This window comes from Lycium barbarum, chromosome 10 (genome assembly GCF_019175385.1).
Source record: "Lycium barbarum isolate Lr01 chromosome 10, ASM1917538v2, whole genome shotgun sequence".
Classification (NCBI taxonomy): domain Eukaryota; kingdom Viridiplantae; phylum Streptophyta; class Magnoliopsida; order Solanales; family Solanaceae; genus Lycium; species Lycium barbarum.
In genome coordinates this window covers 112,214,614-112,226,707 of record NC_083346.1, presented here as the reverse complement: position 1 = coordinate 112,226,707, position 12,094 = coordinate 112,214,614, and the positions used below count along the sequence as shown (strand labels likewise).

General features: G+C 33.1%; 1 protein-coding gene and 1 long non-coding RNA gene across 2 annotated transcripts; one reads left to right on the top strand and one right to left on the bottom strand.

Moving 5' to 3' along the window:
* Positions 1 to 2,976: 2,976 nt before the first annotated feature.
* Positions 2,977 to 4,681, bottom strand: LOC132615835 (probable F-box protein At5g04010). Its single transcript, XM_060330424.1, has 2 exons — positions 4,171 to 4,681; positions 2,977 to 3,485 (listed from the first exon to the last, which is right to left on the bottom strand). Exons 1-2 carry the CDS (start codon positions 4,605 to 4,607, stop codon positions 3,113 to 3,115), a joined length of 810 nt encoding a protein of 269 aa, XP_060186407.1. The 5' UTR covers positions 4,608 to 4,681; the 3' UTR covers positions 2,977 to 3,112.
* A 3,483-nt stretch (positions 4,682 to 8,164) lies between these two features.
* On the top strand, positions 8,165 to 11,571 carry LOC132615226 (uncharacterized). Its single transcript, XR_009572622.1, has 2 exons — positions 8,165 to 8,754; positions 11,219 to 11,571. It is a non-coding gene; the product is annotated as an uncharacterized LOC132615226 (long non-coding RNA).
* Positions 11,572 to 12,094: the final 523 nt, after the last annotated feature.

Sequence of the window (12,094 nt, the reverse complement as noted above, 5' to 3'; positions counted from 1 at the left end):
AAAGTGCAAACAAATGAGGCCAATAAGCTACTTTATGAACGATCAATGTTTACTATTTAACCACAAACTTGGCGCGCTATTTTTTTTAATTACTAATGATGAAATAGTACCGCACTTTTCTTTTTAGTCTGTCTAAAAAGTGATATATTTTTATGTTTAGAAATCATTTAACTTGAAACTTTTCCTTTTACCTTTAATGAAATGATTTAAATCCACGCAAATATCTATGACTTGTTTTAGACCACAAGTTTCAAAGATCTTTCCTTTCTTTTTTAAACTTCGTCCTAGTCTATGTCACATAAATTAGGACAGAGAGAGTACCTTTTAGTAATATAATTATGGAATTTTTATTATAGAAAGTATTATAATTTAATTAATTGAAAATATCAATAAATTATTTTATTTAGTCCGCTTCTCCCATATATGACTTTCTTGGTTTGGTTCTCCAATTGAAAGATTTGAAATACACTTTCTCCTACGGGGTTTCATGCCATCATCTCTTTCTACTCAACAATACTGAAAAGTGCTTTCATGTATTAGCATCTGTTGTAGTCTTAAAATTTTTAATTATGAACCAACTTCATCATTTTAAGAAAATATGTGTATAGGTTTCTTGACCGTTTATATTTCGTCTTTTTGATGTTATTCCTCATTATTTGTGTGAGACGTATGTGTCTAAAATTAGTGCATTTTTATCCGTACCCAAAGGTATAATTTTTAAATCTTTTGGTTTTATGACTTCTTTAGCCGTTTTTGTGTTCAATTTAAATCGTTATTTCTTTTTTCCTGAATTTCTCTTCTTTAAATTTTCCTTGATCGTTTATATTTCGTCTTCTTGATGTTATTTCTCATTATTTGTATAAGACGTATGTGTCTAAAATTAGTGCATTTTTATCCTTACCCAAAGGTATAAGTTTTAAATCTTTTCATTTTATGACTTCTTTAGCGATTTTTGTGTTCAATTTAAATCGTTATTTTTTTTTCCTGAATTTCTCTTCTTTAAATTTTCTCTAAGCGTACTTTTACTGTTTTCTAAACTTATTATCATTATTTAAATGTCCTTTTTTTTTGCAATTGTCTCATACTTCTTCACGTGGACCCACCTTAATTTTTTTTAAAACTATTTTATAGAAGAGTGGGTTGACGACGATCCCATGCCCAACCCACACTTCTATAATAGTAGAAACTAGATGATGAAAGCCCGTGCTAGCACGGGCTCAACACAAAAAATAGTATCATACTTTTCTTTTTAGTCTGTCTTAAAAAGAATGTTTCTTTTTAGTCTGTCTTAAAAAGAATAACATATTTTTATGTTTAGAAATCATTTAACTTGAAACTTCCCCTTTAACCTTTAATGAAATGATTTGAATCTACACAAATATCTTGACAAGTTTTAGACCACAAGTTTCAAAAACCTTTCCTTTCTTTTTTTAAACTTCTTGTCTAATCAAACTATGTCACATAAATTAGGACAGAGAGAGTACCTTTTAGTAATATAATTATGAAATTTTTATTATAGAAAGTATTATAATTCAATTAATTGAAAATATCAATAAATTATTTTACTTAGTCCGCTTCTCGCATATATAACTTTCCTGGTTTGATTCTCCAATTGAAAGATTTGAAATACACCTTCTCCTACCGAGTTTCATGCCATCATCTCTTCTACTCAACAACATTGAAAAGCGCTTTCATGTGTTAGCATCTGTTGTAGTCTTAAATTTTTAAGTATTTTAAGAAAATATGTGTATACATTTCTTGACCATTTATATTTCGTCTTCTTGATGTTATTTCTCATTATTTGTGTGAGACGTATGTGTCTGAACTTATACCCAAAAGTTTTAAATCTTTTAATTTTATGACTTCTTTAGTAGTTTTTGTGTTCAATCACCGAAAATGTATCAGGGCTCAAGTGATTCACCGAAGCGACGAGACCTTGAAAGCTGCTTTTTCAAGTATCTGACCCTGACCCACGCTCTAGCCCTCTTTCGTCGTCCAAGTCGCATACCTCCTAGGTTAGCTTGAAAGCTTTCCTTATGGCAAAACCTATTTGCCCAGTCCTTTTAATTAATCCCCTTTTACTTAGAAAAAAGGGGGAATGCGCATTTGCTTGAAATAGTTTGGCGTGGATATTGGCAGGAATTGATTGAAACTTTAGCTTAAATCGTTATTTTTTTTCCTGAATTTATCTTCTTTAAATTTTCTCTAAGCGTACCTTTACCATTTTCTGAACTTATTATCATTATTTAAATGTCCTTTTTTTTCAACTGTCTCCTACTTTTTTTGCAATTGTCTCCTACTTCTTTACGTGGAGCTCACCTTATTTTTTATCCTAATTGTTCACGTGGACTCCACCTTATTTTTTTTTTTTAATTTTTGCTATAGTAGAAGAGTGAGCCCACCTTATTATTATTATTATTATTATTATTATTATTATTATTATTATTATTATTATTATTATTATTATTATTATTTAACTATATTAGAAGAGTGATCCAACCCACTCTTCTAATATAGTAGAAATACAATCTTTTACCGTCGTCCATGGCAAATCACTACAAAAAGATTAATTAGAAATTAGCCACGGATTATCTTTACTACTAAAACAATACAAAAATTACCGACGAACTAAAATAAGATAAATTCAGTAGTGCAAAATCCGTAGTTAATCAAACAACTTAGTGACTAATATAATTTAGCCACGAATTAGTGGGATTAGACTTCAGCGATTATCAAAAAATTTAGCGACATTTAGTTATCACAACGAATTACTATTCAGCGATGGTTTGTCAAAAAAGTTAGCTATCGTGAACAATCAAAAAAGTTACAAAGTTACATAGGGGGCAAGAAAAAGTGAAAATGGACTCACCAACAAGGTGAAAGTTCAGGAGACTGAGCTATTAAATCCCTACGTTGTTCAAATATTGGTCCTAACCAATCAGTAACTAATTAATTCCAGTTCAGTGAGAATATATGTCCGCTAGAAGGTCCAAATTAATCAACTCAAGGAATTGATTCACTTGTGTGAACATTATGCACAAGCAATTAGAGTACAAATGTCATTTGAAAAACCGTATGCACAAAAATTTCCAATTCCCACAATATTTACCCATCAAAAGGGTAAAAGAAAATGCTGCAAATACCTAAGTGCATCTTCAACAAATAGATATCTCCAACTCACTATACTCAAAATTCCAGCACTTATCTTCTCCACCATTGCTCTTCCATCTTCAACCTTCAACCCTAGCTGTAAATCCGCCACGAGACCGCTAACGGTATCGCTAGAGCAACACCCCGGTGTCGGTAGCTCCTCTGAGAACCACCCTTCTAACCCTAAAACAAACCTACCTTTTCCTTTGCAATTCATCACATTGAAAACTCCTTTGTAACCATCCAAAATTACATCCCATGTTACCCTCAAGTCTCCGAGGGTATCGAATGGTCCTAGGTCTCCATTCTTTGTGTTAGTAGCAGAGCTAGGAATCCTAATAAGAGAATTACAAAAAAAAGTAAATACATTTAATTATCAATAAGATTCAATGACTTATATATAAGTAACTAAAATGGGTTTTTCCACTATTTGTAAGGAATGAATACACTTGATTATCAAGTTGAACTCACTAGTTACTAATTATTGAGAAGATTTAACCCTTTATATACCTATACATTGAAATAAAAGTAGTCTTTATTTAAAGAATATAGACTTAATTATTGGACAAAATATACTTTATCAAGGAAATCAACAATTTATATATACACAAAGAAAATTCGTTCTTACAACACCTGTAAAGAGTCCACACACCTAATTATCGAGGAAAAAAGTACACTTAACTATCAAGGAAATCTAACAGTAGTTTATATGCTAATATTTTTAAAATACTTGTTAAGAAAGATCAATCCACCTAATTATTATCGGGGAGAAAAAGATACACTTAATCATCAAAGAGAATTAACAGTTTATATGTCTAAAGGAAAGTTCTTTTTACGTACAGTACTAGTAAAGAGGGAATACACTGATAAATATATAAACGAAATTCAACAGTTTACGCTTATATATGCAAGAACATTTACTTTAAAGTGAATACAACAATTATCAAAAGATTCAACATTTATATATATGAAATAATACATACAGTTTTAGACGAAGAAAATTCAATCGAACACACGTACCTCCGCCATTGCTCGACATCGATATCGAATCGAAAAATGCCCTTCTTGTCGAAACTAAGTTGACTTCCATGCTTAACTAAAGTAACCTTAGATGTAGAGTTTTTGTATATGTTTAGTGCAAATATAATGTTATTAAGGGAAATATGAGGTTTTGACGGCTGTTTCAACCGGCGGTTACTCGCCGTCTTCCCGAGGGCGTATAACCGCCGGTAAGATACATTAAAATCATTATTCGTATTGTTATTGTCAAAATTATGAAGTGTTGAGAGAGAAGGGTAATGAGTAGAACAAAGGGGTTGCCATAATTGATCTAAAGACATAGAAGTGGACCATGATTTGCAAACACATGAAGCTATGGCTAAGGTTTTTGGATCAAGATGATTTGCTATAAGAACAAGAACTTGCCATGGAGGTTGTGATGATGAAACTATCGACATACTTTTTTTTTTTTGTTCTTTTATCACGCGATTAGAACTATATATGAAATATGATTCTCTAGAGAGTGAGATGTTATCCAAATTTTTTAATTACGTATATATATGTTTTTTGTTGGTGTGGATAAACTGACACGTGTTGAGTTTTTGCATATTTTGCATGGTGGTGGCATGACACGTATGTGTGTTCGGTTATACACTCATTGTTACTACTTTGTTGCCACGTCTTGAGGAAGACATATGTTAGGGTTTCTTGTTTAAAAATTTAATGATTGTGCTATCAGTTATGCATGGCAGAATAGGAGAAAAGTTGGCGATTGATCATGAGCTTAATCGAGAGGAAGAAGTTACCATTTAGAAAGTGACAAGAAAGATTTAGCACGGTGTAAAAACAAATTAAATCAAAATCTTCATAAGGAACATGATTTAAGTCCGTAAGGATTAGAAATATCCTTACATGCATTATTTCAGAGTATAAAATTCTCTTAATGATTATACTCTGTATTTATTAAAGAATCGACACACAAATTTATTTCCCTCTAAATATGTCAAATCTTGACTTTATTGCCTTCAACAACAATGTTGTACATCTTCTTTATTGATTTGACAACCATTAAACAATTATTTTCGCTTTACCGTATATCTTATAATTAAGTTGGTATAGTGATTTTGTCTGCATTGATGACTTTAAATATTGTCATCTTCAGATTGCGTCTTGAAACTTTTATATTCAAGGTTGTGCGGAGGAGCCGGGAGGGGGGGGGGAGGAGATTGACTATATGATGGATCAAGTATTATTGTATACTTCCCAGGCACGTGCGGTATATATCCGCACTTGGTTGTGGTGCATATACACGACCAAAAGAGAGTTACTATTGAATTTATAACTGACCTCAACTAAATTGATGAGATTGAAGTTTAGTACTTTGTGGTCATATTACAATAAAACGGACCTGAGTTTGCCAAAATAGATACAAATGATTTATATAACCAAGCTCAACTAATTTAGAATTAAGGTACATCAATTAACGATTGATTGATCATCTTGTGTCAATCACTAAAGGATGAAGTAAGAAAAAGGAAAAAACAGATACAAAATTATTCCCCAAGCTCCAAAGAATCTTTGACCAATGAATGTTATTTTCCTATTAATTGGAAATGAAAAGATACATAATTTTTCATAAGCTCAAAGCAACATTTTAGAACCTTTGCTAACTTAATTGTCAATCATTCCCAAGACGTATGTAATATTGTAATGAGCCTCTGGCTTTGGCTTGCAAAAAGTTTCTTCTTTCTCATACCTGAACAAATGGTATAAAATTTACATATAAATCATAGTTGCCTAGTGGGAAGTTAATTGGAATTAAACATCATACCAGTGGAAAGAAGCTAATACATCCAAAGAATTAACGATCTCCGAACCTTGTTAACGAGTAATTTTATGCTAAGCTAGACCTAGTGATCTCATATGCCAAGAAGCAAGCGGCATTTGCAGGAACACTACGCGCCATAGCCGGTCCAGAGCCTTTATAAAGGCCTTTCACTCCCTCTGATGCAACAATCTTTCTGAAAGCATTAGCAAAGCCAAAAGGCACCACCTGCCAACCCTCCAGCTACTATAAGAGAACCTCTTCCCAACTTAGAAGTATATGTGCCTCCTGCCAAGTACTGCTTTGTCGCTTCGCACACACCAAACATAGCAGCATTTCCTAGTACTTGACGTGCCAAGGTCGGGAAAAAGGCCCTTGAAAAAACCCGTCACACCTCCTTCAGATTTAAGAATGTGTCTTGCAACATCCATAGGCACTGTATACTTCACAGCCACAGCCGCTGAGCCAACACTTGCCAATGCATTATGCACCCTATGCTTGCAATCTGTGAAATGACAAAGGCACTTCCAATTAGAGTTTTTACTTTAATACAGTGACAATACTGTAGAATTCTTTTACACTATCACACCATCTAGAAGATAACTCCAGGTAACTATATTTAAGTATGATGTGGTAATCTAGAATATAGGGGCAATGTCGTTTTGACGTAGCTTTGAATCCTATTTTGTGGGATTTGATTAATTCTGAATTCTTTAATTCAGAATAAAGGGGCTCGTTAGGAAAACGATTCTGTCTTTGTTTCTGTTACATTCTACCTCATCATATCACATTATGTTCTGCATCCGATCCCCAATTCCTGTTCACCCTGAATGATCATGATGGTTGAATTGTGACCTCGTACAATCATGTCGAATGAGAAACAGCCGCTTCGTCATAGTACGTACTTATGGGCACTGATTTCAGTTTTCCCAAACCAGATTCAAATCAATGTTGAATACAAGAAAGAAAAAAATAGCTTACGAGTAATAAGGAAAAACGTCCACGATTCTTCGAAAAAGCGTGGGCTGACTCGAAGACCTAGGACCTTATTAGCTTAGTAATAAATGAACAGAAGCTTGAAAGTAACTATATTTAACTTGTTTACACCTAATTTTTGGCCTCGCATAATTTATTTTAATTGTCCAAAATCCTTGGAAAGCAAATGGAGTGAAATGTGTATTTTTTGCTATAAGTCAAATGATTTTATAAAATTATTTAGATAACATTTTGCTATTTCATTTGGCAAGATAATTTCTATAATATTATAAATCGTGTAGAAATTGATTTACACATTTATATAATTAAATAGGGAGTATTGCTAATTTCCACCTAGAAGATAATTTCAAACAATTTGTCATTGAATTGTTTAAATGCCAGAATATCAATTAGCAAGCATTTCACTCTGTTTAAATTTAAGGAATCTGATCAATCAAATGAATTAATCATTTTACCCTTCAATTCTCAATTTTGCGTAATCAATATACTTTATTGCAATATATTGGAATTAATCATAATTAATTAAGTGTTTAATTGTGGTTAACTCCCATAAATTGTTTACTTAGTGGTTAATAACGGCTACAATTGATATGATCAATTGTTTAGTTTAGTTATGGATTTAATTGAAAATGGCCGAATTCATTGGTCTAAATCAATTAAGGTCATTATTGCAAATCTGACCTCGATTGAAATAGCCTATTTCCGTGGATTAAGTCATTTGAGGTTATTATTGCAAAATTAGTTTTCAATCGTTTAATTGGACCTAATAGGGCCTTAATTGAAATAATTGAGTTTGTGCTTAAGTCAGTCAGGGTCATTTCTGCAAAGATTAGTTTTAATTTGGTCAATTGGAGTAAAATGGCTACAATTGAAATATTCAATTAATGGGCATTGCTTTAATTTTGGCTATTTGCTAAAGAATGCATATTTTCCCCTCCCATATACGTATATATATGGATATATATATATATATATATATATATATATATATATATATATATATATATATATATATATATATATATATATATATATATATACGCATGTATATCACGTATATATGCTTTATTTGGATTTGGCCCATTCCCCATTTCTTTTAAATCAGCCGAGTCCAGGCCCACAAGGACCGGACCCGGCCCAAGTCAGCACCTAAAAGGGGTAATACCCCGTTTTTCTTTTCCCTTTCCACAAAAACCAAACGTCCCTTTCCCCTTTCGTCAAAACCGTAGCCGCCAGGGTGTACCACTCTCTCTCTTCTCGTGGTTTTTGCCAGAAATGGCATCGGGACAATGTACTATGCTTTGGGTAGAACAATTAATGTTCTACCCTCTCTTCCCAAACACTGCCGTTGAAGCATCAAAGAGGTGAGGTTGCTCCTCTTTCTATGCTTTTCCTGCATTTTCAACGGTCATACATTGTAGTTTCTTAATTGTTTTGTTGTTTTATGATTTGAATCCAAGATTTCCATTGGTCTATAAAGGAAGCACTCGGATTGACTTTGATTGGGTCAAATCTGGCCGTAGATTTACTTTTGTGCTTGTTTCCTAGTCGTTGGATGTGGTATTGAGAGATGCCAAGTTGTGAAAATTGGAGCATACTAAAAACTCAATATACTCATAGAACTCAAAATACTTAGGGTTTCAAAATATTTGAGACCTTTAACTTTTATGAGTTAAGTAAAAATTTTAAAGTTTGTTTTCTGGGTTTTGTGGCTGAGTTTTTGGGATTTGAGGAGCAAAGGAATCTCCAAGTTCATTCTCGATACAAGGCTGCACAAAAGAAAGGTAATTCTCCCTTCTCTTTTATTTTTTGCATTTTTCTTTCTATTTTCTTGAGTTATTATGTGTTAGTTTGTTATTACAGCTATTAATTAGTTAGCTTAACAGAAAGACCTATTTGTATTCTAGTATTTTTTGGATTTAGTTAGTCTTGTATGTTAGTGTAACTAAGCATGTTTTTCTGGGTTAATTTAGTAGTTAAATAATGTTTATGTATGCTAGTTAATTTGGTTTTCTAAAATATGTTGGCTATGTGATGTTTAGTCTAATCTGTATCTAATCAAGTACACTTATAGGTGTTAGACTTGGTTTGGTTGTTAAGCATGTCTCAAGTATTATCTTTATCTTAATCTGTCCTGTTGAATTTGTGCCTATGTCAGTAAGCTCAGTTTGCCTAGCATGCTTGTATTAGTTTTAATATGCTTTGTTAAGTAGTTAATTAAGCCTGCTTAAGCTGAGCATGTTTAGCCCAACTTGATTCATCTTAATCTGTTAATGTATTAGTTTAGTCTGGATAAGCATATTTGTGTTAGCTCAAGCATGATGTTTAGTTTAAGTTAATCATGTTTATATGCTAGTTTAGCTTAGTTTGTACAGCATACTTGTGTTAGCTTAATCTGCCTATTTTAAGCACAAAGGTTCAGTCTGTTTAATTGAGCATGTTTAGTCTACTTTGGTTCTTTTAGTTTAAACCACTTATATATTGGTCTTTACAAGCATGTTCATGTCAGATTGAATTAGTCAAGCATGATAGTTAGTTTATTTAAGTACACTTAAGTGTTAGTTTAGTTTGGTTAGCCAAGTTAGATGTTTATCCAGTTTGGCTCTTGTGTTGAGTTAGTCGGTTCAGTTAAGCATATTCATGTGATAGTTCAGTTTGTTAAGTTGAACCTGTTTTGCATGAAGTTTAGATAGTTGAGTTGATAATAATGGCATGGTCAAGACACCGTTATTCCTAAATCTTGTTGTTTTAGTCCAGTTTTTGTTTCCTTTGTCATCTGGGCATGTGATTTAATTTGGATTGTGTTAGATGTAGTTCTTAGTTTAGTTGAAATAGGACAGTGACCCTATAAATGGTTTGAGTACGGTACTATTAAAAGTCTAAGCCTGTTGAAATCATGTTCTTATTTTGCTGAAGTTAAATCCTGTTCGAATGTGCAAACCCTTGCTTCCAAACATTGCTAGATAAACTGATGTGATGCTTGTTTAAAGTCATACTTTGGCCCAGAAATCTGTTAAGCGTGTCAACTTGGTTAATTCCTATATATTTGATCATCTAATTGACTGTTTTGTTTACTTATGTATGAGGGATTGGTCTATTCTGATTTAAATGCACATTGAGCATATCTGCAAGTCTTTGTGTTTTGACATCACGATTAGCATATAAATTGATGTGTATCCTTGAAGTATGCCTGTACTTGTCCAATGTTTAAGTTTGGGACCTATGTTTTGACACTTTAAACTATCTTTGTGCCTTGTTGTGTACTGTCCATTACAATGAGATATCAATAGTAAAAATAGAGCCCTCATGACTGCTAAAATTGAAGCTATATTATTGGAAGAGGAAACTTATTTGGCTCAATAAGATAAACCATACCTTTGTGTGTCTCTTAATGACTCTATGGCCAAACTATAAAGCTTGTACCCTGAACTTATTATTGGTTGTGGTGTTATAAGTCTCAAATTATACCTCAAGCATGTTAGATTCAGTTTCAGTATCTGAGAACCCTTATTGATCTGTGGAGACTTGAGATGACATAGGAAGTCTTTTGATGATAAAACTAGTTAAATGACTTTGTGTGTGGCTCTGTATGCTTGCCTCATTACTTGGTATGTCTGTTGTGCCTATATGTGTGTTTGAACTGAGTACACAATATGGAGTTAAATGTAATCTGAAGCTAGCATGTTTGTTTGAACATATATTTATATTATGAGTTTATCCCTAGTTTAAAGACCTCATTGCCTCATGTTGTACCTCAAACATGCCTCGTTTCAGGTCAAAATAGGACCTGTACATCATTGAATAATGATCCTACATATTACTAGTTTGATTGCTTCCTGCATAAAGCCAATGAGTGTTAGATGCCTTAGCATGATTTATCCTTTGTTGTTCTCTTCTTTTGTATGACTTTCTGCATAGTATACAAAGGGATATACCAATATATACTAGGTATATCCAGTTCTATATATATACAAGTATATAGAGGCTGATATATCTAGTATATTACAGGTATATCACCCATGTGAGTCTATAAATATTAGTCTACTGTTGAATTTCGTTTCGAGTTTGGGCCTGTTTTCTCTTCATCTTGTTGTTGGGCTCCCCTCTATGTGTTGAGTTTTCGGCTTGTCCAGTTCAGTTTTGACGAGATAACCCATCTGGGCTTTGAATCTTTTTAGTTGTGATTGATTTGGGCTTGAGATTTTCATAAAGTATTTCATATGTTTCTTTTTGTATGCATGTGTATAGGGCTGGGCGTTCGGTATTCGCTTCGGTATTTTCAAAGTTCGGGTTCAGTAATTCGGTAATCGGTAATTCAAAGTATATACCAAATACCGAACTTTCAAACTTCGGTTCGGTACGGTATTCGCTAATACCATATTGAAGTTGAAGTCCACTTATTAGAATGCAAGTTGATTTGGGAAGGTTAAATGATTTCGACAAATCAAACTTTTACTCTCCCTTATTCATATCATTACATCCATACCTGAAGCATTGCCCATCCTTTTGGTGTCTTTGAAGCCAATAGTAACAGCCAAGCACAGTAACATTAAGGTCCAATTGATCTCTGGAATATAAATCTGTCCATGTATTTTTGATGACGTATTCACTATTTTAACTTTAGGAAAGCAACCCAAAGAGGAGCATTGTTTAATAATTGAAAAGGTTCCAGTGATGATGGCTTGGCTCCCCACCACAGCAGCAAGTATAGCAATCACCAGAACAGGCAACCTTAGTTTTTCGGAAACAATAATTTGTCTCTCCATTTCTAGTGTGGCAATTCCAATTAGATTTTACGAGAATTAGATTTTACGGTTCCATATCAGGACTCAGACTATATCAGGACTCAGAAAGAAGCAGAGGAATAATAAAAACTCAAACTTGAGTAAGAAGGTCCATAGGCAAAAGCCTAAGCAAATCAAGAAGGAAAAAAAAAACATTAAGTACATGAGCACATATCAGTGACCAAAAAGATTAAATAAATGGCACTCCTAATTCTTTGGTAGTGAGCACAGAAGAATGGTAGCTGGAGCGGAGCTTCTCATGAATGTCAGAATGTGCACAATTCATATATGCAAGTTATTTATTAGATATCTTCAGCTAAAATATCTGTAAGCAATAGTA

Excerpts from the sequence above, each read along its gene's own strand:
- LOC132615835 (XM_060330424.1), bottom strand. The coding sequence starts at position 4,607 with ATGTCGATAGTTTCATCATCACAACCTCCATGGCAAGTTCTTGTTCTT. Across the intron at positions 3,486-4,170 it reads GATGTCGAGCAATGGCGGAG|GATTCCTAGCTCTGCTACTA; the intron begins GTACGTGTGTTC and ends TTCTCTTATTAG.